Consider the following 27,831-nt stretch of genomic DNA (forward strand, 5'->3'; position numbering starts at 1 on the left):
TTTTATCTTCGTCAATATTTCAGTTTCTTTTTTGTTTATTTTTAATATTAGTTATCTAAATTTTAATTTGTTATCTCCATAACTAACAACTTGTTAGTTATGGAGATAAGATCCGAATTCATAACCTTTTGATGCACTCGAAGACGTATTAACCATCAATGTTAGTCCACACTTGCAAATTGGAGAGGTTGCGCCGGTTAAAACATGTTCATTGAACATATGGGCCAATTTCGGTGAACTTATCTTTTTCAAATTTAGCCCAACAGTACTGCGGTTTTTTTTTTATCGTGACATCATTTAGGGTTTAACACTCAAAGCTCAAAAAACGTTGAATATGGAGAAACCTTAGCCAGTATTGGCTTAAACCCTAACACAAACAGAAAGGACAAAAATGGAGCTTCAATCAGTTTGTCGTGGATTTACACCTCCAAACCTTACATTATCAGCTCAGTGTCTCTCGTGTCGTCGAATAATTGTAAGTACATTTCCTCTAAATTACGTTTGGATTTAATCTTAGTTACTGCCAATTATTTATCTTGTCTTTATTCTCCAATAATAACAATCTCTCTCATTCTCTGTATCTTGTTCTTATATTCAATCAATTTTAGGTTTCTACCAGGCTTGGAAGCTCTTCAAGAAGTATGTTTTTTGTAGCTGTTGATTTGATCATATGAGAATTGATTAGTTTGACATTCAAATTTTCTAGCTGTTGAAACGTAATACTGAAATTGTTATTTATTGGCAGCATATCGGTCTAGCTTAAGCAGAAGAGTCCTAGTTCACGCTTCAAGTTCTAATTCTAGTGCGGACACAAATTTGCAGCTTTCGTATAGGCAAACTTCAGGTGTGCCTGTTGCTAGTTTTGATGGGTTGGAACCATTTAGAGGTAATTCAGGTTCTGTTTCCTTTTGTGGATTGACTCACCAGTCTGTGGAAGCTAGAAAATTGGTGTCAGCACCTTTCAGTGAAGACAAAGGATCATTTCTTTGGGTTTTGGGACCTATCGCATTGTTATCATCATTGTTTGTTCCGCAGTTCTACCTTAACAATGCAATTGAGTCTTTCATCAAGGATGCCATTCTTGTAGGTACTTACCAAACTCATATTTTTTCTTTCAAATAAACAAATAATTAATTAATTTCTCGACCGATCAGTATCTTTGTGTTGATTTCCCTCACTTCTCTAACCTTTTGTTTGCAGATTATAGGGTTTTGATTTTGAGGTTTATAGTTTTTATTGTTGCATGTCAATTTGACCATGATATTTATCTTGTTCACTTTATTGGTATCTCTGACTTCATTGAGATACTACATCAAAGTTGTATTTTGGATTTCAATTTTCCGTATCGAAATGTAAATTATGATAGAAGTTGGACATGTCATGGAGACTTTATTGAGCTACTAAATTCTTGCTAGTTACATTACAATCCCTTACTCGTAAAATTTAGTAAACCATGAAATTCGTTGTTTACTAATAGATTATGCGTTTCACTAGTTTCCTACTTCCCACTAATGGATAGTTTTGTTGCTTGCTAGTTGCTACATATCTTCGCAATTGATAAGGTGGTTTGCTATCTTGATCATTTTCTATATGCAAGCAATCAGAGTTATCATTGGCAAAAATATACAAAAGAAAGTTATTTTTTTCCATCTTCTGGCCTTAAGTGAACTTGAGTGAGGTTTTCAAAAAATGAGAGCTTCTATTGATTGTGTGATACCATACAAGGGATATCCATATAATTTGTTTCACCTTGATGTAAGTGCACACTGCATTGCTTACAATTGCAAATTGTCAAAAAACAAAATTCTTAAACAAATCTGTGTCTGATGAATATGCAGAAATTGTCTCTTCTTTGTTCTCTGAAGCAATGTTTTACGCCGGTGTTTCAATATTCCTGCTTGTAACTGATAGAATTCAGCGCCCGTATCTGCAATTTAGCCCCAAAAGTTGGGGCCTCGTCACAGGCCTTAAAGGATACTTGACATCTGCATTCTTTGCCATGGGCTTCAAGGTCATTGCTCCTCTTCTTGTTGTATTCATAACCTGGCCGGTACTTCGCCTGCCTGCCTTGGTTGCTGTGCTTCCCTTCCTAGCCGGCTGCATTGCTCAACGTATCTTCGAGATTCGTTTGGACCAGCGAGGTTCATCGTGCTGGCCTTTAGTCCCCATTATTTTTGAGGTATACTATGTGTATCAAATTTTAATATTTTTTTTGATGAAACCAGAGAAATGGTTCGATGATGTGATTTCATTTGGCAGGTTTATAGAATCTATCAATTGACGAAAGCTACTCATTTTATCGAGAAATTGATGTTCGCCATGAGGGAGCTTCCTGAATCTCCACAGTTGTTTGAAAGAAACAATGCCTTAATTGTGATGATAGTCACCTTCCAAGTCCTTGGCGTGGTTTGCCTCTGGTCATTGTTGACCTTTTTCATAAGGCTATTTCCTTCTAGACCTGTAGCTGAGAACTATTGATGTTTGTAAAAATTACTATATGTTGTATTCAATGGGTTTCATGCCTAATTAGCATATGCAGAGTATAAAATAGTTAGTAGAGTTGATATTACTGTGTATGATTGTTTTAGCCTCTTGGTTAAGCAAGCAGTTCTGCACAATTTGAGCACCAGCGGTGTTTAAAGATCATTAGTGTCTGCAAGTTAAATTGTGAATTAAATTGCAAATTGTAAGAGGTGGTCTAATCAAATTAGATTCCAGTTTTTTCGCTTTTCTTTGATACTGGATACTAATCATACAGCAATTAGTAGAGAATGGTGCAATTCATAAACGAGCGTTTCTTTAATTATCACAATAATTGCTTAGTCATCACGTAAGCTTTTGATTGTTGTGTTATCCAAAAACTCTACAATAGATGAGGTTTTGTGACAGACATTAAGCTGAAAAACTTCAGAGAACTCCCTAATTAGAGACTTGCAGCTAATATCAATCAACTCAAGATCATCAAATTGATGCATATCTCCACTTCCACAATCAATACCAGACTGTAATTCTTGTAGCAACCCTTTGATGCTTCCAACTCTTCGGTTCTTGATCCCGCATGGGACTATCCAGTCAAACGGCGTCAAATCCGTGGTGACATTTAGGGCTAAACCATGATAAGCTATCCATTGGTTCACTTTTATTCCAATTGCTGCCAGTTTCAAATCTCCTGAAGCAGAAATTTGTACAGAACAATCAAGAGAACAGTAAACATATACACCACTCTTCTACACAAGCAGTCATCATTCTATACATTATGTTTAAGAATGAGAAGTAAAACAACAAGAAAGCAAATCTGTTGGACTTTTATGATTCAACCATTTTTGACTCTTGGGTTTAACAATCAACAAAACTTATACTAATATTTTCTAAAAATCAATTAGAAGCAATTATGAAGTTCGCGGGGAGAACCTCAAGGAACACAAAACATGGGACTATACACGCGAGCAAAACAATCATAACACAAGGAAACAACACATACCGACCCACACTCCAGTCAAACCCTCAATGCGAGAAGCCTGGATAGAAAATGTTGAAGAAAGAACACGAATAACCACCTCTTCAAGTGCCCTTAGGTACCAATGGAGATCCATCTTGTGGTTTCTAAGATTGATAATGGGGTACATCACTACCTACATTGATAACATAACACTTGATTTTAATACTACTTAACCGCATATCCTCAAAAGTTATAATTTTCAGCAGTCAACTGATCAACATATAAGTAGAGAATTTACCTGGCCGGGCCCATGATATGTAACTTCTCCTCCTCGTTCAGTTCTAAAAATCTCAAAAGGAGCATTCTGTATATTGAAATTGAGGAAGTCCAAGGAACTGCCTGTGCCCAATGTATAAACAGGATGATGCTGTAATACAATCAGAGTATCTGGGCACTCTACATTCTTTTCAATTAAAGCCTTTTTCTCCTTAACTATCTCTTTTTGCCAGTTCCATGCAGTCCTATACGATACCAACTCTTTACTCAAATCGAAAAGCTCACACCTGCAAAATTGATTTTTAACTCCTAGCAATGCAGGATACGTGTTTGTGAAAATGCACAAGAGAGAGAACACACAGTGAACTTACGTTCTCCGATCAGATGCCCTGTGATTGTAAACTTGATTGCGCGAGACAATTTTTGGCGAGGGTGCATAGTGGTTGTTTATTGGCCACGTGGGAATTGAGCCAAAACTTGAAATTTCTGATACAAATACCATAACTTTTCTCTACAATTTTATGACATAAAAATCTTAAATTTTTTCTACAATTGGGGGCGAGAGAGAGACAAAAATAAAACAGCCTTTCATTATAAAGCTCAAATGGGCAAGTTTGGAAGTGTGAATTAGCGGCAGCGGAGAAACCAAGAGTAGAAAGCAGCATCAAGTTTTAGTTCATCTAGACCGTTGGGAGATAGACAGCACCCACCGTTAGTGTGATATGGACGGCCACAAATGCAATGGCGGATATTTGGGGCCAGAGCTTTGCCTCCCGCAAGGGATCTACCCGGCTCGAGTGAGGATTAGTCTGAATGTGGAAGGCTTAAAGGTGCCGTTTCATAGTTGGAACCCGTTCAGGACACCTCATGATCAGATCAAAAAAAAAAAACCCTCTACTTTAGCACTTTTATTCTAAAAACTCCTACTCTACAAAAAATTACATTTCCAATCTCTATATTTGTCCGTTAATTTTAAAATGTATTTTTTTTTATAACCGAAAGACAAAAATCACAAATAGAGTAACTGCAAAAATACAAAAAAAATATGAAAATCAAAATTTGGCAAATATAGAGATAAAGATAATTTTTTCGAGTTAGAGATTTAAACAAAATTGGAAATATATAGATGTCTCAAATTGATTTAACCTTCTCCGAACAACAAAAGTTCATTTTTCCCTTTAAAATAGCATGGCAAATAAAAAGATAAATTTGTAGCTTTTAAAAAAGGATTAATTGTAAATTAAATTACAAAATTTAGCGTAATTTGTAATTACGATACGAATTTTGAAATTTGGCAATGTTAGTTACCAATTTTCATTAGACAAACTGAACACCGATTCCAAAATTCGTTTTGAAATGGCAAATTAAATAAACTAAGTTAAAGTTCGTGATTTAATTTGTAACTAACTCTTTTTTTTTTGAAAAGAAGGACTGACCAAGGCCAGGAAAAACAAGAACTAACTCATTCTGCACATACGAGGGATGCTAACACCCGCCATATCTTCTGCTAACACACTTGAGACTCCAACTGGCATATTATCGTAATAAAACAGACCCCTATCGTGGGAGAAACCAAGGCTGGCCATGCGGTCTGCGCATCTGTTACCCTCTCTATGAATGTGACTAACACGAACAGACCAATCTTTAGTCATCAGGTCCGTAATGGCACGGAGGATATTGGCGTTTGCATTCACTTGACAAACTTTGTTGTTGATGCAGTCCACCGCGAGCTTACTGTCCATCTCTAACAATACTTGCTTAAAACCCCTGCTCCACGCTTCCTGTAAACCATCAAGAGCTCCCCAAAGCTCAGCTTGAAGAACAGAGCAGCAACCAATGTTCCTACTATAGCCGAAGAGCCAATCGCCTTTACTGTCACGAAACAACCCCCCAGAGGTAGCGAAGTTGTTAGGAGTTCGGACAGCTCCGTCGGAGTTGATTTTCAGCCACCTTGAAGGGGGCGGGTCCCAACCGATCATGTGTTGCATTTTAGGACTCAAGCCAGGACTCGAGAGATCAGCAAACCTCTTAGCTGTGATGGTATAACTAACCAAATTAAGAATTGAGCAGGCGAGAGAATTCGAGCAACTCCTATCGTTGTTGAAGATAAAGTTATTACGATGCTTCCACAAAGTCCAACAAGAAATTCCAAATGTGATATTCCATCTATCTCCCTCCATATGCTGATTTCCCTGCAAATTAGAAAAGAACCATTCATCAAACGGTAAAGCAAAGAAATTAGAAGCTAAGTTAGGAGGCAAGATTTTCTTCCACACTTCCCTAGCAAGGACACAAAAACGCAGAATATGATCTCTATCCTCCGTGTGACTGCCGCAAATAGCACAGGACGCGTCGTCACTAACTCTTTAGAAAAACATCAAACTCGACAATTTAACTTGTTTATTCTTTTATCTATAAATTGTTCAATAAATTTGCGTCACCTCAGCTTCCAATCATATATAATCATTTTCTAACACCTTATTTGAAAGGATAAAACGAATGAAATTGTCAAATTTGAATACCATCAAACTTTAAAAAAAAATTACTCAATTTTGTTTGCAAACAAAGGTTTTTGTTATAATCAGTTTCGTTTTAAATTTTTTGTCATTGTTTTTGCGATAAGGTCATTTTCGATATCCGAAACTGGGTGCTTACAGGAGACGAATACTACTCCCTAATTTTGAAAGTGAAAAAACTCTGGGTGAATGTTTCTTTATATACATGGACTTTTGACTGCATAGCTTGAATACAAATTGAATAAGGACAAAAAGAAAAATCACATACACATACTAAGCATTTTGATGATCTTGATGGACAATGCACGATTTTGATCGTAAATGACTCTATCGCAAGACTTTACCGCTGGAAATTTTTGAAACACGGCATCCGCCAACTGGGTGGGTAAGGCTTAATTTCTATCTTGCAACTCAAGAAATATTAATAGCCGTTAGTTGAAGAGTAGCAAACCCAAGAACAAACCCTCTTAATTTACCATGTGTGCCTCCTGGCAGCTGGGCGACTATTATTTCGATACCCAACAAAACATTCTTCCAAGCTGTGAGATTGGAATCAAGCATACCCGAGAACCAGTAAAAGGCCTTCAAATTATATACTCTTTCGACACGTGTTCGTCTTACAACTCTTGTGACCCCACACGCCGATTAAAAATTGAATCACGTGAGGTCAAACATTCAACATATAGAAAAATAGTGAAAATAATGCCAAAATCTCCTGAATTTCCCTCCTCATGCAGCGGCGCCACTTTGATGCTTCGAATCTTCCTTTTATACTTCCCCTATTTACAGAAGAACAATTTAAAACAACATTTAACACTAGCTCTTGTGTAAACAAAAACTCAAAAATCAGGCAAAAATCACCAGAACCGGAAAAACAAAAATGACAGCCACAAGAATCTCACGTTCTTTTAGGCCGATGAGTCATCTTCATCCTCCCGGACCAAATTCTTCTTCTGTTTCGGCGGTGAAATGCATTGCCAACAAGTCGCCGGGGTTGGGCGGAGAAAAGATGCTTTCAGGAGATCATGACGATAAAAAGAAACAGAAAGTATCTGTAAAAGCAGCGGCGGCCATTGCAGAGTGGTTGATTACTTCAGAGCCAGTGGTTGTTGATCGGACATTAATAGATCTTGCTTCTTTGCTCGGAATTGTAGGCAATGCGCTAGTTAAGGTATTGAGACCTGCTGTGAAACGAAGGCCGCAGAAATTGCAGGTTCAGATGCTCATTGAAAAGGTACATAATATTTACTAATATTCAAGAATAATATGCTTAATTATTTCAAGAATAAACAAGTTTATATTTTTGTTGTGGGTTTATGCAGACCATAATAGACTGCAGATTCTTTACATTATTTGCGGTCGGAGGATCCTTGCTTAGTTCAGTTTTATGTTTCGCAGAGGTAATTAATATTTTTCCTAATATAGAGGCATTAAACTCTTCAATTTCGGATATTTTTGGTTTCTGGTTAGCTGATACATTTTGTCATACAACATAAACGCAGGGGTGTTTTTTGATTATAGAGTCATATATTCAGTATTTCAGTTCGTTATCTCATCATTCAGATCAAGGACATATAGTGCAATTACTTATAGAAGCCATAGGTAATAATACACTTGTGCTTCTGTTTTTGTTTTATTGGATTCCTGCATTTATATGTTCCTGAACTGAAATGTTTTTCATTTTGTGCAGACATGTTCTTGGTAGGAACAGCCATGCTTCTTTTCGGGGTTGGGCTTTATGCAATCTTTGTGAAATCAAAGAGTTCAAAAGAAAATGGAAAATGGCTGCCAGAATCAAACTTATTTGGGTTATTCTCTCTAAAGGTGACTGTTTCTTCTTTTTGGAGTTGAATATGAAAGAGAATGCACCGTCGTCATATACAATTAATTTACTATTTTTTTTTGTACCGCCTCTTTCAGAGTCTTCCAACATGGGTGCAAGTGGATTCAGTTTCGCAAGCCAAATCAAGAATTGGGCATTCTGTAATAATGATTCTTCAGGTGGGATTGCTGGAGAAATTCAAGAACGTAGCTCTTGTTACCAGTTTGGATCTGGCTTGTTTCGCCGGAGCTGTCCTGGTTTCCTCAGCTTGTTTATTCCTTCTCTCTAAACTTTCTGATGGCATGTAGATAGCAAATAGCTGCCGAGAAGAAAATCAAATATTCTTTTGTTGGTCATCATACATAAAATGTAATATTCTTTTGTAAATGTTGCAACTTGCGATGCAGTCACTACAACTTTGATCTGATTGGTCTGTCTGGTTTTAAGAACTGTACTACTCAATTTTAAAAGGGACGGTAAAGTGAAGCAAATTAATTCATCAAAAACAAAAAGTGTAGCAAATTAGTATCCATAGCTCCGTTTAAGTACTCGTTGCTCATAATTCACATGGACCAGTCCTTTTTCTTTTTTGAATGAGATTGTTGTTCAAATAGAAATTCTTGTATAAACTTAGTTCACTATATAGAATTGTAAATTAAGTATTAATTACAGGATACCAGTATTAGTGAATGTAATTGCCTAATTAATAAATATCACATTAATTAAATATTTAGAAAAAATTAAATTAATAATATTAATTGATTAATCATATTCAAGGACCTATCTGACTGAATGTAAAAAGCTTAAAGATACCATCTCATAGTTGAAACCTGTTTATAACACCTCATGGCATGGCAATACCAAAAATAATATCATATAAGTATTTTAGTAATGAACATTCTTTTTTATATACCAATGTACATGGTTTGTCTGTATTTTTATTGGTCAAGACCCCAAAATATTGATTGGAAGCAAAAAAAAAAAAACAATAATCGGCTGCAATAAGTACAAAATAATCGAAATAGTTAGCTAATTATGAGTTTGAAAAGTTTAGAAATCATAAAATCAAAGATTAAAATAGGAATGATTTGATTATTGGGTTAACATTTAGTATGTACAAATAGTATAGGAGACAAACATAGTTCTTCCTAAAATGAGTATGTCTCCAAGATCAGCATCTCTGTTCTAATACAGAATCTGCATATAAAAATAAGCAAATCTCTATCTATAAATTTAATTTTCAATATCCAAAACACACATCTGGCAGTTTAACACAGACCCTACATTCGCAAAACTGCAACGATCACAGAACCAATAATCTTCAATTTCATCTGTTTGAATCTCATCCGTTGAGCTGCTGCTGCTTGCGCCATTAATGGATATCGAAACCACATCAGACAAACCATTCTCTAATGCTCTTATCAGCTTCTCAAAGTAATTTCCAGTCACAACAGTGAGTCCACGTAGCTCCCTCTGAAACTTAATAAAATCCTTTGACAATCCATCAGATTCAAGAAACTGTTCTAATTCTTTCTCTGCATAATTATGAAGTTTTTCCAATCCAGACTCTGCTTCTCCCTGTAAATACTCGAAAAACTCTTTCTTACCCAACTCAATCTCCGGCAAGTAATACCCATACGCGTAGCTCCACATCAGCACTCGCCGGCATTCAACCACTTGTATCCATGCTTTTGTGATGAATTCAAAATCATTCTCAGGTATGCCTTGTATCTTACTCAGCTTTTTGAAAGTCACATTCTTGACATTCTGGAAATCTGAAATTGCTTTGAGTTTTGATTTTCGATTAGCGTCCCATCTTTCGAAATAATGAGTGTATTTCTCTAAAGATTGCATACCCATTTCCTTTTTCTTGACGACATTATCAGAATATGCATTACACTGCATGTGATTGTAGTAGGGAGCAAGACATAACCAGCAAAAACTATGACTGCAGATTTTACACGTCATGTGCATGCACCCTGCGTTCTTCTCAATCGGTCGCCGGCACTTCGGACACGGCTTACAATATGTAAGAATGTAGTTAACATTTTCAGATTCCGATGAATTCTTCGAAATCCATTTTTTCACAGTCTCACAATCAACCGGCCGGTGACTTTCCTCATCGCAATTCCAGCAAAAACTAGCAAAACAATGGCAAGTAACATCAAAGCTTCCATCTGTATCTAAAATCTCAACTGCATAATCACAGTTTCTCCCGGGACACCATTTAATTTTTCTGCTCTGTTCAACGTATGATCTGACAAGGCATCTCGAGTATTTACTCCGATCATCTCTCGAAACTAATAAATCAATCATATTCTTACCAACAGCAATATTACAAGACGGGTGAGGGCATTTAAGCATTAAACAACCAAGACCGTCGTTATTAATAGAAGTGGTAACATAACTGGACCAACAATCATTACAATAAGAATGACCACATGCGACTGAACTGACTCTTTCAATCGGGTACGATTCGAAACAAATTCCACAATCGATAGATTCGAAATCAATTGGGAATTCTGTTTTATTTTTCTCTAGCAACCCAACTTTGTCACGTACTTGAGACTCATCGGAAAACCAAGAATCGTAGACTTTAGCGACGGACCAATTAAAGTAACAGAGTAACAGACTTGCCTCGTGTTTGGGTACAGAGAGGACTGCGCAGAGTTGAGTAAGATGATCCTCCATGCGTTGACGTAAGTCGTCTTCTTTAAGGATTATGTAATTTTGTTTATTTAGAGTGATATGATGAGAATCATGAGCATAATGAAGGTGGGATTCAAAGAAAATAGCGTCGTCGGAGATGATGGTATCAGCGTCGTCGAAATAAGCGTCATCGAAGCCGTCGCTGTAGCAGTCAACGGAAGTGTCGTCTTGCGGTGGAGTAGAGGGATTTGGAGTTTGCATAGTGTAATCAGGGAAAGGGTAGAAAAGAAGAGAGTAAAGCTGATTATTAATAAAAGAAAACTGTTATATTTTTGCTATTCGGAAGGAAGGAGTAAGGGAGTTTGCTGTGAAATTGTATTTGGGTTGCGAGAGACAAGGCTACAAAGTCTAACGGGTCAATCAAGGGTGACGAGTTCACCTAAACAATACCAATACTAATACTACTATAATCGGACACTACACAAAATCTGATCTCATTAAATATTAACTAAATTAAACCATACTAAATATTTTTATACTACTATTGCTAGTAGGTGAATAAAATCAAGCTCAATTTACTCAATAAACGGAAATTACTACTATAATTAAAATATAGTCTTTTCAATTCAAACTATAATTAGCAAAACTAAAAGATTTGATTGGAATTAATATAATTATTATAAATTGATCTTTTAAGTCTTTATGCCTATTTAATATAATAATTTAATGGGCATTTGGTTCAGTTGTTTGGAGCTGTTTTTAACTTTTGCTTTTAAAAAACTCCACTTAAGTATTTGGTGAAAGATACGTAACATACTATGTTAACTCTTTGAATCTCCAACAGCTTATTGCTATTTTAATATTATTAATTATTTAGACAAAAATACATTTACTAAAATATATTGTTTTTAAAATGTATAAAATTATTTAAATTACTTTCAAATGATTTAATTATATTTAATATAGTAGCTCTAATTAATAAATTTCTTAAATCAATTATAAAATTTATCAAATTTTTTACGTAAAATAATTTTCAAATTAAATGTTATTTCTAGTGAAAAAATAATTTGTATTATATTTCTATTAAATGTTATATAATGAAAAATAAGAAAACGCAAAAAGGTAAAATGTGTGTAAAATCAACAAAAATAGGCTAAGACTCAAATGGGTTAAATTAAGGGGAAAACGGTAGGCTATTTAAAGTGGTCTAAAGAATGGGTTTTCCTAAATTCCATTTATCACTTTCAAATTATTCAACCTACAATGCAATTTTTCTGCGGACGCAAGACAAGTTCTAGAAGATCACAGGTATTGACTCATACCACAATAAAATGAGATATAAATAGTATGCTCGATAAGGCTCAAAAAATCATCTCATCACATTGGATTAAAAACGAGGTGATTTAAAATACAAACATGGTCAGTTGCTCAAAAGTTTTCTTTTTCAAAAGTTTATAATATAAATAATAATAATAATAAAATAATTATACTCTTTAAAATCATTTAACATACAGTAGACCCTCGAATAATTAATTAATATAATGGATTAAAATTATTAATTATTAGAATTATTAATTTATTAAATACTCCCTCCGTCCCGTAAAGATAGAAAAAGTTGCATTTTCACAAGAATTAAGAAGTTAGTTAGTTATAGTTAATTTGTATTAAAATTTCTAAATTACCCTTTTATTTTTCTAATGGTTTACAAAAACCAAAGCCACTATATAAATATTGTCCAATGAAATTTCATATGTTTAAAGTCACACATTGGAACTATAAATTAATTAATATTGATATAATCAATTCTAAGGGTATTTTAGTAATTTTATATCTAACTTTACATCACTTTTTCTATTTTTATGGGATAAAAAAAGTGGCTACTTTTTCTATCTTTACGGGACGGAGGGAGTATTATATAAGGCGTAATATTGAAGCTGGTTCTTTGAAATTTGATTAATCATTTGAATAATTATTTTATTGAATATTAATTATTAGAGAATCTATTGTACTATCAAGCAACTAATCAATTAAATCTAATAAACATTGACTGAGCTATTACCGGCTGAACCAAACAGAACTTAAATGTCAAAAAGCTTATAAAATACATTAATCTATACTATATATAAAAGCACGGAGGGGGGATAGGCAAATTTATCATGATATCCTTTTTAATTTATTACTAAATGATAACTTAATCAAAGATTTTTTTATCTTTATAAATTAGGATATTTGTTTTATTATTAAATATTGAATACAATTAGAATTAGAGTTTGATTTAAATTAGGAATTAATATATTCGTTTGTAGTTTGAATTCTAATTATGGAGAATAACACAACTGAAATAAGAAAACAATGAGTTTGATTCGAATAAGGAATCAAAAAGTTTAATCTAAATTGAAAAAATGAATACTAAAATAAGTTTGTAAATACTAATACACGGCTACGGCTACGGCTACTAATACACACACGGCTATATATATGCCTACTTACATGTATACATTATACATGCATAACCTATCAATTACTATAGAATTTTGTGAAATGGCCCTTAATTAATACTAAGTTCGCCTGATGAGTAAGTTGTTCAATTTATTTAGTATGTGTAATCTATTAATATAAACCACCTCACAAATATATTTTCTAATCAAACAAAAAATCTAATTAACTTGATGAGTAAGTTGTTCAATTTATTTAGCATGTGTAATTTATTAATATAAACCACCTCATAAATATGTTTTCCAATCAAATAAAAAATCTAATTAATTTAATATTAATCATATATGAAATATATTAGTATAAGTATAATAATAAAGATGTTTTCTAATCCAATTTGATTTAATATTAAGTATATAAAATATATTAGTATAAATTTAATAAATTTAATCTACATAATAAAGTTAATCAATATAATAAATTTTAAATAAATCTCATTAACCTCAATTAAATTTAAAAACTGTAAATTGAGGTATTATATTTTTAAAAAAATTCTAACTAATTTAATATTAATGATAATAAAATAAATTGTTATAACTATAATAAATGTATTTAATGTATAAATTGAAGAGTCACATTACGCGCTACGTGTGTAGCACGTAATGCGAAACTAGTCTGATAAAAAGAAGAGATTAAACTAGAAAAGTGGGTAATGGATACCACATCAGATTTCGATATCATTGTGCAACTTTAACGCCCTAATCTACTAGCTCTCAATTAGTCGGTTTAATTTAATTTGAGTCTTTATTACCACTTCATAAAATATTATTTTGTAGATGGCAATCGTCATTGAACTCAGCTCGAGTGACTACTCATTTCTGTTTTCTATTGTAAATAATTAATTTTTCTATATGTTAACAACCTATATACAACTCAATGCTTCAGAGAACTTTTCAAACATTAGATATAAGCAAATATAAATCAGAAAGTTTTATTGAAAAATCAGTAGAAAGGGAAAAAAGAGATGATTATCAAATCGATGATTGTATTATATAGAGAAGTTCCATACAATGCAATTCAAATCATCTAAAAGTTTGTTCAATGAATCAATAATGATGAAAGTTTAGAAAAAGAGAGAGGATCAAAAAGGAATAATTACATCAGGGTAATGCACCTCTATACTTCAACAGAAAAAAAAAAAACTAAAGGATTATACAACATAATTGTCCCTCTACAAAGCTTCTTTACATTGACGCCAGAAGATCTTTCATTTCTGGCACAGACGGGATGGTTTCATTTGGATATATCTTGGCGACGAGCTGGGCAAAACTTTCATACTTGTCCAAAAACTCTTTCTGCAAATCATAATTCTATGATTAAAACTCGTTACCGCCGAATCGTTTTTAAAAATTAGAGATTAGACTATGGAGCATACCTTGCATTTGTCCCACAAAGATGGTAGTAACTCTTCTGAGGTTAAGTTTTTCTGCAACTTCTTAGACATCGCACTGATGGACTTATCAACCTGCCAGTTAAGCTTAGTAATTACAACCCAGGACAGAAAGAAAAAAAAACTCCTTTTAGAGACGTCAACAGCAGACTTACGCCAGATAGACTCGCTTTCAACATCTTCCGGAGATCCATTTTTGACAATCCTAGCTGGAAAGGTATCTAAAAGAACAAAACCAATATTCAAAAAAATTGACAGGACCCACATAACAGTTTGTTTAAAATTATAAGAATTAAATAAAGAACTAGGATTTAGCAGAGCTTAAAAAACCAATTCTTTGAAATATGGCATGCAAGTTACCTTACAAGCTAAGTGGCTCTAAATACCAAAGAGAAGATCTAGATAAAAGTAAATTTGTGCTATTTTCTATTACCATTTTAAAAATTGATTTAATGTCTCCTAGTATCACATATTAAGTCAATCTTGCATGCAAGTTACCTTACAAGCTAAGTGGCTCTAAATACCAAAGAGAAGATCTAGATAAAAGTAAATTCGTGCTATTTTCTATTACCATTTTAAAAATTGATTTAATGTCTCCTAGTATCACATATTAAGTCAATCTTGCATGCAAGTTACCTTACAAGCTAAGTGGCTCTAAATACCAAAGAGAAGATCTAGATAAAAGTAAATTCGTGCTATTTTCTATTACCATTTTAAAAATTGATTTAATGTCTCCTAGTATCACATATTAAGTCAATCTTGCATGCAAGTTACCTTACAAGCTAAGTGGCTCTAAATACCAAAGAGAAGATCTAGATAAAAGAAAATTCGTGCTACTTTCTATTACCATTTTAAAAATTGATTTAATGTCTCCTAGTATCACATATTAAGTCAATCTTGAACGGAAAGTGGCCCAGCCAACAAACAAGTTTTTTCTTGGCTTATTTGCAACTACAACATAATTTATGAATACAAATATAAAGGCCTATTAATCCAGAAAATCAAACTTCGCTGCTTTTATCAAATTTTACCAAAACTTTTCGTTTTCTTAATTTTAGCCTGATTTAATTGTAACCAAATCTACTCAATTAATAAATTGAGTATGATTTTACTCACGTGTTAGCCATTGAACGATTGTTTTTTCTCGTGTTTGCCTTTTTAATTAGAAAAACTTGACTATAATACATATTCACTCCATGGCTACCACGTGAGCAAAATAAGACTCAGCTAATTCAATTGGAAGGAATTGACTATAAATAAAACAAAATCATTCAAATTATGCTATGATTGACAAAAAAAAAAGGTTTTTACTTAGAAATAATAAAAGCCGCAAATATTTGAATTTTCTGAATCATTAGGCAAAAAGGGTTACTTTGCATATACTAATTTGAAGTTGTCCATGTGCAACAACCAAAATACTGACCTCTTCTGGTGTAATTGTGTACATCAAATCCTCAATCTTGCGGGCAAACTGGAAGAGTCGTTCAAATTGCTGTAGGAGTATTAAAATAGTCCATAAGTATGTCTAATTATGAATAATTTCTCAATTAAATCCAGTAGTAGTAGAAAAATGGCTTTCTTACATAATAGATGATCATACTGATGTGACGAGTGCAGGCTTGTTCATAAGCTTCACTTGCCTGGTGATAAAACTTGGCCAATGTTGGAACACAATTGGCTAGGTCATATAAGCTGAAAAATGAATTGCTTGATCAGGAGGGATAAAAAATCAAAAGGAAAAGAGGTTTAAGTAACCTTCTGCAGTCACAACAAAAAGTGAAAATTATTAATACCTATTCTGAAAAGCTGCATAGTTTTCTAAAAGAAAAATGTCTGCATATTTCGGATCTGTTTGCGCAATTTTTTCCAAAGTTACAAACATTATGCTAACCTGTTCAACAAGATTCACATTGTAAAATTGCACCCAAACACAAGGTTAACAAAATAGTAATATGATGAAAACAGACTACTCACGAATTTTGTGTATGCCTGATCAACCAAATCCCTGGATTGCCCTTGAATGTACTGTTCCATGCGAGTTGCAAGAGTTGCAAACCTTTGCAAACAATGATATTAACTCAATATGTAGAACGGAATTTCAAACATCACATATTTCTTTTTTACAGCCACAAAAATATTTCTTGGTTTACAACCAGAAAATCACGTGACCTTAATCTAAATATGCTACATTTAAGTCAGCAACAGCTTAAATTGGTTCAACTTTCAAAAGAAAAGCTGATTGAATAACCAAGAATAATGAAAATAATTTGGATCGAGCAGCACTTATTCATACTAAAATAATTTAATGAAATTTCATAGTTACTTATTTTAGAAAGCAGAGGATGCAAGCTAGAGTTTCCTTTTTTTTTCCTTTTCTCCTCAATTCTGAATTACCTAGGTATGTAAGATAACACCCCCATCTGCCGCACATTACGCTCATTTCTTTCAATCTGATGGCAAGCTTCATCAACAAACTGTAACAAAATAGCTTGGTAAAAATGAATTATAACTGAAATATGTATGTGTGAACATTACTAGTTATCAGTTCAAGCTAAACATACACGGCTGAATTGCATAGAAATTCTTGACTCCAGGTCACCAAGTAAGAGACGCACAAATCCTGCTGCATCAGCTTTCTGACCAGAGAGATAACGCTCTGTAATCCCATGCATTGATATGCAGCGTAGGGGATCAATCTTGTATGCCCAATCGACAACGGCATAGAAATCTTCCTGAAATCATTACCTGAAGACCTTACAAGTCTAGAATAACAATTTAAACTCTTCTAAAAAGACTATTGATGCTAGTAAATGTATTAAAGACCCATGAAAAGATGATGACCTAACAGACAAAAAATGCAGCAAGCTTTCCGGTGAAACTATTATACCAACGTGCAACACAACTTTTTCGACACCCATTTCCATATCATATAAGGTTGCTACAATTTTATTGAAAAAAAGCACTTCTTATAGACTCTAGTGGAATTATAAGGAGTACTACTCATCACATCATAAAACTATAAATATAGTGACAACACGGTTTGCACCATGATACAAAATGAACACCTCTATTTAGATCATTATATGAACCAGCGTAAAGGCTTTAGTTTGATCTGCCACCACATGCTTAAGATGAAATTGCAATGAAACACCGTCGGAACAATCCAAGTATCATAGTCATCCTTTTGAGAAATTTATGTTTAGTTATTCTAACTGTTCATGAAACTCTCTCTAAACCATAAGCGGGTGCGATTCAAAATATAGACACAAATGAAACAGTGAAGAGGTTTAAATTACTTGGATTCCATCCAGTAAATCCTGAAGAGATTCATTTAGTGCTGACAGATCTGCTGACTGTTTACCTGCAAAATTAGTCACTTCTGATAAACTATTTGCAGCTAGGAAGAGGAAAAAGTGTGTATAAATAATCAAGCACAAACTTGACTGCACAGAGGGCATATTCAAAAACTTTTACCAGCTTTACTGTCATTCTCATCAATGTCCAAAATACCCAAATCGTCATCATCATCGGCCTCATTTCCACCTCTATTACCATTAGCAACACCTCCAGGGGGAACCAACGCAGGAACTTCAAAGCACATGAAGTGCGCGAAAAAAGAGCTCTGCAGTTTGCCATACATGAACTCTTAATCAAGAAAGTAATAGCATCAAAAAGTTCCAGAATACATGCAAAGAAAATAACTACCTCATCTACGAGGAGTGGGATAAAAATTGTCAGCATTTTGGCATAAGCATCTGAAACTGACGACGTATCTGCAGTTTGTGCACTTTGGTTGGAGCCTGTGGAAGCTTCAAGCCATACAGTTGGATTTCTTGACGCTTTCGTACTAGCACGAAGCTCATTAGCAAACTCACGGGCCTGTAAACAAATGAAGGAAACTTCATAAACATGACAAATCAAGCTAGAAAGTAGCAAGAAAAGATGCTTTTCTGTAGAACTCCGAATATACACGTAGATTGAGAATAATTTAACTCAATCATTATCAAGTAAAAGTTATCTGTTCCCTGACCTCACGGCGAAGAAGCAAGTTAAGGGAGCTACAATATGCTTTCCTCAAAGGACCCAAGCAATTCTTATCAAGACTCTGAGAGCAGGATCAAAAACAGAATAGATTCAATTTGGTGAAGTGGGCACATTGGCGCAAGAAAATTATCATAGTTGTTCACAAGATTGGTAAATTAACCTTTAAATGTTGCAAAAGGCGAGCATATGTCCTGCATTTGTACCTTAAGTCTGCATGATCAGGCCTCTTCAACTGCCCCCGCTGTTTCAAGCAACCACAGAAAATATACATTGACCTACCACATTTAATAAATAAATCACCATCAGAATGAAAGTGGCGCAAATATGAAACTTACTTGTGAAAAGTAACTCTTGTCACTTATCATGAAATCCACCAAACTAGCAAAGTAGTTTCTCAAAAATTCGGAAGCTCTCCTAACAAAAGTAGACTTCAATTTCTCAAGTTCTGCTCGCTTCTCTTTAACCTGTAAAACATCAGGCACCAAATCAGGTTCACAATTTTACAAAATCTGTTCATACAGCCCGCTGGAACCAAAATATCACATAGAGAAAAAGTATGAAAAATGAAGGCTTATAATTGCTAAGCGTACACTACCAAACTAGCCTAAGTTTTGATAGAAGGTGAGTTCCATTTATAAAATCCAATTTCAATTTAATGAACATTTTTTTAACAGATTGTCAAAATAACCAATAATGTGTAGTCTGGCTCAATGTTAGTGGGAGCATTTATTCTTATAAATACTTCGGACAATCAAAGGCAAGGAATAAATTTCCTGGAATTTGTCATGAAGTGGTTTGGAAAAAAATGCAAGAACTGAGAAATACATACTCAAACTAAATGTTATGGACAGATGCACTATGTATTAATCTCTTGCAAAAACATAAACAATCTGATTTCCCATTAAATTAATAAGACATGAAAGAGGCAGGTTACGTACAGCACGCATGTTTGCAAAGGTAGAATCGAGATTAGGTACTTGAAGACCACGCAAAGCACCAGTTAACCATTCACACGCTTCAATATTTTGAAGCATGCGGGCCTCATCAAATGAACCACCTGTTAGGCATGCTGCATACTATATCAAATGCAACATTATTAGGAAGCTTAAATGATAACCTTGAATTACTTGAAGAACAATGATGGATAACATATCATACTTCAGAAGGGACACGCAACCGTTCGAGAAGCTTATCAAGTTCTTCAATCAGTGATTTGTTATTTACAGACTGCATCTCCAACTTGTTATTGCGGATTTCTATCTGGACACCGTGAAAGAAACAGTTATACAGCAGCATAAGAAGTCACCAAGATAAACCTAAAGCCACAGCATTCTTCATACTAGCTAATTTGAACTGTCAAAATAAGCACTTATTTTGATAGAATTATTAAAGTCCCTTAACTATGACAAGACATCAATTTTTTTGGAATTATAACAAATAGGAATAATCATCAAAACGAAGCTAGTCTTTTCACTACAGGAATTTTTTTAAAAATTTAGGCCTGCAAAGAAGAATAGCACAAATTATTATGATACACAGCATGATTAGAAAAACTAAAACAAAGGTTTCAAAGGTACATCATAGATTCTATACATGAACCAAATTTTGTGGAATGATGCACTTACAGATTCAATGTCTTCTCTCATGTGTCTAAGTTTCACGTTGAAGATGCCTAACCATTCATCCATGTCATCAACACAATTTGTTGCAGCCTCGAGCCCTTGCAGCACCTAAAATATCCAATAATGAACAATCGTGAACCAGAATAGAGCAGACAATGTTACATGACTTCACAAGTTACACAAATAAGTATATAAGCAATGAATACAAATGAAGCTGCTAAAGGTTGAAATAAATCAACCACAACAGACTTGGGGAAAATTGACAGTTCACAATACGCATACTTCAGAACTCACACTGAATGAATTTCACAGCATAAAATATAGAAGGACGTGCTAACTCATGCACAGAATTACACTACTGAAGGAAATTCCACCTCTTCTATCAAAGGTTCACTTTCTAAGATGGCATGAACATTGGCAGCTTCAAGAGCAAGAAGTTCACGCTTCAACCTTTCCGAAAATGCCTCAGCTTCACCAATACCCATGACATAGCTGCACCCCATTGTATAATTAGAAACATTAGATCAGCACTACTGCAGATACATAAAAAATATGAAAAGCATTCACTCACACATTGACTGATTTTTATTTCACAAGAGAAGACAAAAGGTAAAGAAAAATTAAGAGAGATAGAGAGTTCAGATTCTGCACCAAATAAGGACAAAAGGTAGGGCAGAGTCTACCATACGATCAGCAAATGCTTTACTTAAATTATGAGAAATGTCAATGCGACGAATCATATGTGGCATGGCAGGATCCAAATCTAGTTGTGAAGAACTAAAAATGACACTTAGATTAGCATTAAGAAACACCAAATCTAGCCATGTTTAAGTGGCCACTTCTTGTTAAAACCAGCGCTCTCTACAGTCTTATGCTACTAATATAATTCGGACCATAGGGGGGAAGCCATACGTATCAAGGAGGGCCTCCATGTCCTCTTCCTCAGCTTGGGAGACGAGTTCCTTTTCAACACTCACTTTCAAGTCACTTTCTGTCACTGTAGCCACAACAGGCTTTCCATCTTGCTGACGAGTTTGCTTGGTAACTGTAGGTGTATTTTCCTACATCAAGTAAATGACAGAACATAAAAATTATAGAAATAGAAAAAAAAAGTTCATGCATGATGACCGGTGTCTAATTAGGGAACTCTGACTGCATACAGTACTAAATGGACAAGAACTTCAAACTCAAATATAAAAATCGAAAGAAACGTAAAAAAAGTGACACGATCATAAACTGATTGTCCCCCATCCCACTCCCACTCACATTCTTCTAGCAGACAACCACAGCGGTAGAACTGATGCACAATCCTTCATCAATTAGACAGCATATTAAACTGAACCTTAGTACCAAGTTAAGAGAGAGCAGCTTACATATCAAAAATCAACATTCATTCAGGAGTTAATAGGTTTAAAGTTACAAATGTCCAAATCGACTATTCTAATCAAAAGAGGGCAATGGCCTGCAAGTCGCTTCATACCGGACAAAAAAATGCTAGAGGATAGAATTCTCTTAATTGTCCCATAAGCCCATTCCCAGTGACTCAGTGAGCCATAATTTTTGTGAAGATAAGTTACTGTTACATAAAGATAGAATGCATAAAATCATCACATGTACCTTAGCCCAAAGTGCCATCTCCACGACATCCAAGCCAACTACTTTGGGTAGACGGGCAAGTACATCTTTGCAGATGTTTAAGATGCAAAATATAAGGCGATTCCTACAAGAAAATTTAAATAACAAAAACTAAGTGAACTGGTAAAATAAAATGACAAAGAGCTACTATTTGAGAATGAAAATCTTCAGTTATCATTACCCATTTAAGAAAAGAAAGAGAATAGTAACAGTTGATTTTGATTCCAATCGTATTTACCTATCATCAATATTGCGCATAGTCCATTGGGGTGGAGCAACACTCTGGCTTCTAAGGTTATCAAAACCCTGAAAGTTCAGTAATGAAGTGCAGATCAAGGGATGCAATACAAATTTAATACGCAAACATAAAAGAAAAATATTCCACTTTTTCCTCATTTGCTCACCCTTGACTTAGTTCCTAGACAGCAGATTTACATAGAACAGAAAAAATCTATAAGGCATCGTCAAATAACCCTTACCAGGGTAAATGTACATCCACTAGGATCATTAGCTATGACCTCCACCTTTGAAAGATGCTTCAGCTTGTATAATTTTGCAGGCTGCATGATAAAATCCACAAAACTTTAAAACCCAAACCTTCAAAAAATTCATGACACATAACCCATTGATCAAAAGAGTTTTTGTCATTTGTAGATGTGACTGAGTTTGGATTTCTTTACTTTTTCCAAAATAAACCCCATTATCTAGGATTAGTATGGTCAACCCCTTCAAATGACTATGAAATTGTGTAAGCTTCATTGGTAACAGGTTGAACATTTTAAATGTCTCAGTTAGCAATAAACGCAATGCATTCATTGAAAAATTGATTCTAGTAAATAAATTTAGACTAGCGTCAAATCACCCAAAATGAAATTAATTTATTTTGCTACTATCAGTACTAAGAATGGCCTTCCCTACTTGAGCTTTCTCAAAGGAAGTAGCATCAGGGAGTTTTTAACCAAGACCATAACAATTTTCCAAGCCTAAGAGGCTAGTTCCTTCGACCAAGACCCACTGACCTCATCTGTATTCAAGTAAGGTTGCCCGACAGAAATTCTACAAGCCAATATTAGTGGCGGTGCTGGTGGTAACAAAAAAGTAAAATTACCTCGAGAACTCCACCAGTTGAATATTTTAAGACTCGAAGAAATGATTTAGTCCGTGCACCCTTTGATTTTGCTGCAAAAAGAGAAGGCTTTCACTTACACTTCATGAGATTAGATGACACTATATGCTCCAACAAAACATGTTTGTGACATTGCAAAGAAAACAGTGTGATGCGAGACATAATTTGTTCTAACAACTCGATTTGAGTTTCCGTATAGTACTAAGGTCCAATGGAAGCAAATTTTGAATATAATAATAAAGCTAGAATCAAAGTGAAAGTACAATAGCGTGTTGCAATTGCTAATAGAATGTAAAACAGCATGGTTTCAATTTTTAGATCTACTAATCAAATTAGAAAAGCACATGCTAAATGCTATTGGTACAAACTCATTGAAAAATGAGATCAAACCATAGGACGTCTTAGCTCCAGCTAAATTATTAAGAGTACCTAGAAATGCTCCTAGTGAATTAGCTTGTATAATTGAAATTATTTAATGTCTTATGAAACAGAAAATGAAAGAAAAGAAGTGGAAACTGACGTAACTGGAAAGAGCAAGAACCCTAGGTTTGGCCATTTGACGACCTAATTTTCCAGATTTGCCCCAGATCCCTCTACTTTTAGCGACGCGGATCGACATCACGATCTTCTGCTTAGTGCCTTCAATTGCTGCCTCACAGGCTCTCCTTAGCTCTTCGTCATCCGCGCTCGATTTCGCCATTTTGTTTTTTGTTGTCCTTTTAAGTTGCTCTACCAATTTCTCTGCCGCAGCAGCAGCTACAGATTGGGAGGGACGCACAGAAAAGATAGAATGAAAGAAAATGCACAGAAAGACGAGCAAGCGTGTCTATTTTGCTGGCTTTTTTGTTTTTTCAGTTAATCTTTTTTGTTTTTATTTTGGGAAAAGGGCCATTCGTACCCCTAAAGTTTGGGACTAGGATCAAGTGAGCCATCAACATCCGAAAAAATTCACCTATATCCCTAATGTCTCAAAAAATGAGCAGACAAACCCTTCAATTTGACAACGTCTCATTACTTCCAATGCTATGTTCGTGTCATCCTACGTAGCTAAAAAAAGGGACATGAAATGCTTACTTAATCTTGACCCAAACCTTGATTTTTTTTTTCTTTAACTATGTAGAATCACACTAGCGAGTCTGGAAAGCAATGAGATGATGTTAAAATAGGGGATCTGGTTGTTCACTTTTTTTAGACATTAAAAGTATAAGTGAACCTTTACGGACCTGAAGGACTCACTTGACTTTGACCCCAAATTTTAAGAGCATAAATGATCATTTTTTCTTTTATTTTCTTCATCTAATTCTATTTGATACCTGATATTTCTTGATAGGCTGTTGTTTAGGGCCTATCAGGTGCTTGATTCACATGACTAATTATCTAATATATTTATATTAATAAATTATAAATTATAAATATCTTTTATAGATAAATAATTATATTCTAATTTGATTAAATGATATGCATGGACATTTCACTTCTTACATTTATTAACAAATAAATATATATTTTTCATTTTTAATTATAAATAAATTATTATGAAATTCTATTGTATATATAGTCAAATAAATTAATAATTCATTAATGTTTAGAAAGCCAACAATTATTATATTTTTTTTTATTTCAACTTTTTAGTCGCCACATAAGTTCAAGCATGTGCCAATTAAGGATTGGATAAAATTGAAACGAAATAATTCGTTTCTGGCCAAAATCGACAAAATTGAAAGGTCAGAACTTTTGTGAAACTTTTATAAAAGGTTTGGCCTTTTTACAACATTTGGCCAATATATAATGCAAAGGTTCAATTTCACAAGCATTGACAATTAATAGTAGAGAAAATTACACTAAATCACCCAAAATCTCAAAAGTTTATGTAAATCACTCAACTTTTCTTTTTTAGCAAAAATCCCTCAATTTCTAAAGAAAATTTTCATGTCTACCTTTTAATAGTTGTCATTCCTATTTTATCCCTATAGTATTGTTTTTCCCTATTGTGTTTTTATTGTAGACAATAATTTCCCTTCTTTTTTTATTTGTCCATGCGTGTCATGCTGCTTATTATTCCTACCATATCTACATGTCCATGCATGACCTGCTTATGCATTATCTAGCTATATGTCCCTATTAGATTTTGTATAGGATCAGTAGCCTTTAAAATAACTGGAACATTAGTGATTATGTTAAAGTAAGCAGGGACGAAGCCATGATTTTTTCTTGGGGGGGTAAAAAAAATTATAACTATCATTCATAACTACCATAAAAAATAAACAATTTAAATTTAATTTCACTAATAAAAATAATTTAGTTTAATCCAACATAAAAATATTAAATATCAATCGCGGAATTGCACACGTCTTTTTTTCATATCATAAAATTCATCAATAATTGAATCAGTAGTGAATGTCTTCGAAATTTTCTTCTCAATATAAGTGACCAAGTAATCTGCAAGATAATCATCTTCCATTTTATTCCGTAACTTCGTCTTCACAATACTCATAGCTGAAAATGAGCGCTCTGTTGTTGCAGTAGTCACAGGAAGAGTCAAAATGAGTCGAATTAACCTATCAACTAAAGGATAAATTGTAGCTTTTTTAGTGTTCATCAATCCTTGGCATAATTCAGAAAGAGTAGATAAATTCTTCAACTCTTCATGTTGAGGAACATCAAACTCATAATGATGTAGTTGAATCTTCAAATGTAGCTTCTCTTGATCTGTAAAATCTTCAGGATAATATTTTTCTATAAGATTGTATATGTTATCAGCATTGAACAAACTGTAATTATCCTTCGGATCTAGAGAAGAACTTAGAACAAACAGTTCAACCGCTTTATCATTAAATCTACTATTCAACTCTTGCAATTGCGTATCAATTGTAACTGTGAATAAGTCATACTGATAATGATGACCAATAGAAATATCAGTTTCCTTAGAACGACACCTACTTTGACGAATGGAAAAAGGAGCATTCATATCGGGGATTAATACTTCATACTTCTCACAAAATAAGTTAACTTCTTTAATAAACTTCTCCCATCCATATTCTCTCATATTTTGAATCAATCTTTTTGTGGTAGAAACTAAATCAAGAGCGTTTAAAATATCTTGAGCTTTTCTTTGTAAAGCTTGGCAAAGATCATTAGAGAGTAATAATATATCTCGCATAAGATGTAAAATGAAGACAAAATCAAAAGATGTCATATAATTCATAGCACTATCTGCATCTCCACGTTGAGAATAGTTTCCATCCTTGATGACATTTTCAAGAACAGTGCAAGTTGCATCAAACATGTCAAATAAACTACAAATTGAGCTTATGTGAGAGCTCCACCTAGTATCCCCAGCTCTTTGAAGATTTCCAATTTGATTTTTTCCAGTTCCAGTCTCAATTTCTCCAGTTTCAATCAACTTGGCAATGTTAGTAGCTTGAGCAGCCCTTAGTTCATCTTGTCTTTTGCAAGAAGCACTGACAATATCAATAATAAAAGATAACTGACTGAAAAAATTATGAATGGCAATTACCTCTCTAGATGCTCCAACCAATGTTAATTGAAGTCTGTGAGCAAGACAGTGAATATAATATGCATATTGACAATCTTTCAAAAACAAAGCTTGTAACCCATTCCACTCTCCACGCATATTACTTGCACCATCGTAACCCTGACCTCGAATATTATGAGTGCTTAAGTTGTGATAAGAAAGAATAGCTGATATGTTATTTTTCAAAGTCACAGCTGAAGTATCAAAAACATGAACAAGATCAAAGAAACACTCTTGCACACAACCCCTTTTGTCTACAAATCTCAACACAATAGCCATCTGTTCTCTCTTTGACAAATCTCGAGACTCGTCGACAATGATACAAAATTTAGCTTCGCCAATTTCCTCACGTATTGTCCGACGTACTTTCTTTGCAAAAATACTTAGGATCTCCTTTTGAACATCAGGAGATATATATTTTGTATTTTTTAGAGCATTCTCTAAAACCACTTTATTTACACTCTCATTGTAAGATGCCAACAACTTTACCATTTCACGACAATTACCTGAATTCATTGACTCTTCACTTTCATCATTACCTCTTAAAGAACAAGTTTGAAAAGTGAGCCACCGGACTGCATCTATTGTAGTTTTGAGCCGTAATCGATTATTCGCAACATCTACAGAAGATTGCTTTGAGAGTACATTATCAATATGTTGAGACTGAGCCATCAAAGCGTCACAGGATCTTACAGCATTATGATGAGGAGAATTAGGTGAAGTACCAATATGACATAAAAAAGCACATTTTTTCCATCATTTACTTTCTTCCAATTTTGAAATCCCTTAATAGTGAAAGCATTCCCCCAAAAATGTTCATTAGGCTTGTTGAAGATATAACAGGGAAGGCAAAATGCATCATCCTTACTAGGTGAGTACTCTAACCAACTCGGAAATTTAGAATACCAAGAAGCAATAAAATGTCGAAGACGATTTGTTGGACCTGATAATGGATACTTAGGGAGAATAGGTTGATATGGTCCAAGTATTATATAAGCTCTTCGAATTTCATCACGTTTAGCGACCGGATACTCCAATATAGGACATCTTAATCCCGGATCCCTCTCTAAAGAGGAAACATCAGTTTCACTTGAACTTTTTCTTGCAATTTTATTAGCTGGCTCTTCAAAATCACTAACATTAGAAAGTAGTATGTCATCACTTTCAAAATTAGTCGTACTTGTTCGCGTAAAATATGAATCAATCCTAGACGATTTTCCCATATTAATCAATTTTATTTAGCTAAATCAATTATGCTAGCAAATCACGTATTATGCTAAATAA

General features: G+C 34.1%; 6 protein-coding genes across 6 annotated transcripts; 2 read left to right on the forward strand and 4 right to left on the reverse strand.

The window, feature by feature from the left end:
• The first annotated feature begins 266 nt into the window (after positions 1 to 266).
• On the forward strand, positions 267 to 2,569 carry LOC126664705 (uncharacterized). The gene is made up of 5 exons (XM_050357217.2): positions 267 to 475; positions 609 to 639; positions 746 to 1,087; positions 1,839 to 2,179; positions 2,260 to 2,569. Exons 1-5 carry the CDS (start codon positions 392 to 394, stop codon positions 2,476 to 2,478), a joined length of 1,017 nt encoding a protein of 338 aa, XP_050213174.1. The 5' UTR covers positions 267 to 391; the 3' UTR covers positions 2,479 to 2,569.
• A 214-nt stretch (positions 2,570 to 2,783) lies between these two features.
• LOC126664706 (octanoyltransferase LIP2p, chloroplastic-like) lies at positions 2,784 to 4,444 on the reverse strand. The gene is made up of 4 exons (XM_050357219.2): positions 4,087 to 4,444; positions 3,738 to 4,002; positions 3,482 to 3,632; positions 2,784 to 3,169 (listed from the first exon to the last, which is right to left on the reverse strand). The coding sequence occupies exons 1-4, from the start codon at positions 4,215 to 4,217 to the stop codon at positions 2,820 to 2,822; spliced, it is 897 nt and encodes a 298-aa protein (XP_050213176.1). The 5' UTR covers positions 4,218 to 4,444; the 3' UTR covers positions 2,784 to 2,819.
• A 1,861-nt stretch (positions 4,445 to 6,305) lies between these two features.
• Positions 6,306 to 8,480, forward strand: LOC126680897 (uncharacterized). Its single transcript, XM_050376170.2, has 5 exons — positions 6,306 to 7,465; positions 7,554 to 7,631; positions 7,734 to 7,833; positions 7,922 to 8,055; positions 8,152 to 8,480. The coding sequence occupies exons 1-5, from the start codon at positions 7,112 to 7,114 to the stop codon at positions 8,359 to 8,361; spliced, it is 876 nt and encodes a 291-aa protein (XP_050232127.1). The 5' UTR covers positions 6,306 to 7,111; the 3' UTR covers positions 8,362 to 8,480.
• Positions 8,481 to 9,125: 645 nt separating this feature from the next.
• LOC126676479 (probable E3 ubiquitin-protein ligase ARI8) lies at positions 9,126 to 11,139 on the reverse strand. Its single transcript, XM_050370701.2, has one exon. It carries the CDS (start codon positions 10,961 to 10,963, stop codon positions 9,287 to 9,289), a length of 1,677 nt encoding a protein of 558 aa, XP_050226658.1. The 5' UTR covers positions 10,964 to 11,139; the 3' UTR covers positions 9,126 to 9,286.
• Positions 11,140 to 14,163: 3,024 nt separating this feature from the next.
• LOC126659519 (exocyst complex component SEC3A) lies at positions 14,164 to 23,865 on the reverse strand. The gene is made up of 25 exons (XM_050352812.2): positions 23,538 to 23,865; positions 22,995 to 23,065; positions 22,366 to 22,446; positions 22,125 to 22,192; positions 21,869 to 21,971; positions 21,164 to 21,312; positions 20,626 to 20,743; positions 20,255 to 20,359; positions 19,788 to 19,889; positions 19,568 to 19,705; positions 18,965 to 19,093; positions 18,790 to 18,870; positions 18,616 to 18,690; positions 18,291 to 18,464; positions 18,060 to 18,207; positions 17,882 to 17,946; positions 17,147 to 17,317; positions 16,980 to 17,059; positions 16,560 to 16,641; positions 16,379 to 16,476; positions 16,169 to 16,277; positions 16,009 to 16,077; positions 14,741 to 14,806; positions 14,571 to 14,660; positions 14,164 to 14,490 (listed from the first exon to the last, which is right to left on the reverse strand). The coding sequence occupies exons 1-25, from the start codon at positions 23,710 to 23,712 to the stop codon at positions 14,380 to 14,382; spliced, it is 2,658 nt and encodes an 885-aa protein (XP_050208769.1). The 5' UTR covers positions 23,713 to 23,865; the 3' UTR covers positions 14,164 to 14,379.
• A 1,476-nt stretch (positions 23,866 to 25,341) lies between these two features.
• LOC126673582 (uncharacterized) lies at positions 25,342 to 27,770 on the reverse strand. Its single transcript, XM_050367785.1, has 2 exons — positions 27,273 to 27,770; positions 25,342 to 27,210 (listed from the first exon to the last, which is right to left on the reverse strand). The coding sequence occupies exons 1-2, from the start codon at positions 27,768 to 27,770 to the stop codon at positions 25,342 to 25,344; spliced, it is 2,367 nt and encodes a 788-aa protein (XP_050223742.1).
• Positions 27,771 to 27,831: the final 61 nt, after the last annotated feature.

Source organism: Mercurialis annua, linkage group LG1-X (genome assembly GCF_937616625.2).
Source record: "Mercurialis annua linkage group LG1-X, ddMerAnnu1.2, whole genome shotgun sequence".
Lineage (NCBI taxonomy): Eukaryota > Viridiplantae > Streptophyta > Magnoliopsida > Malpighiales > Euphorbiaceae > Mercurialis > Mercurialis annua.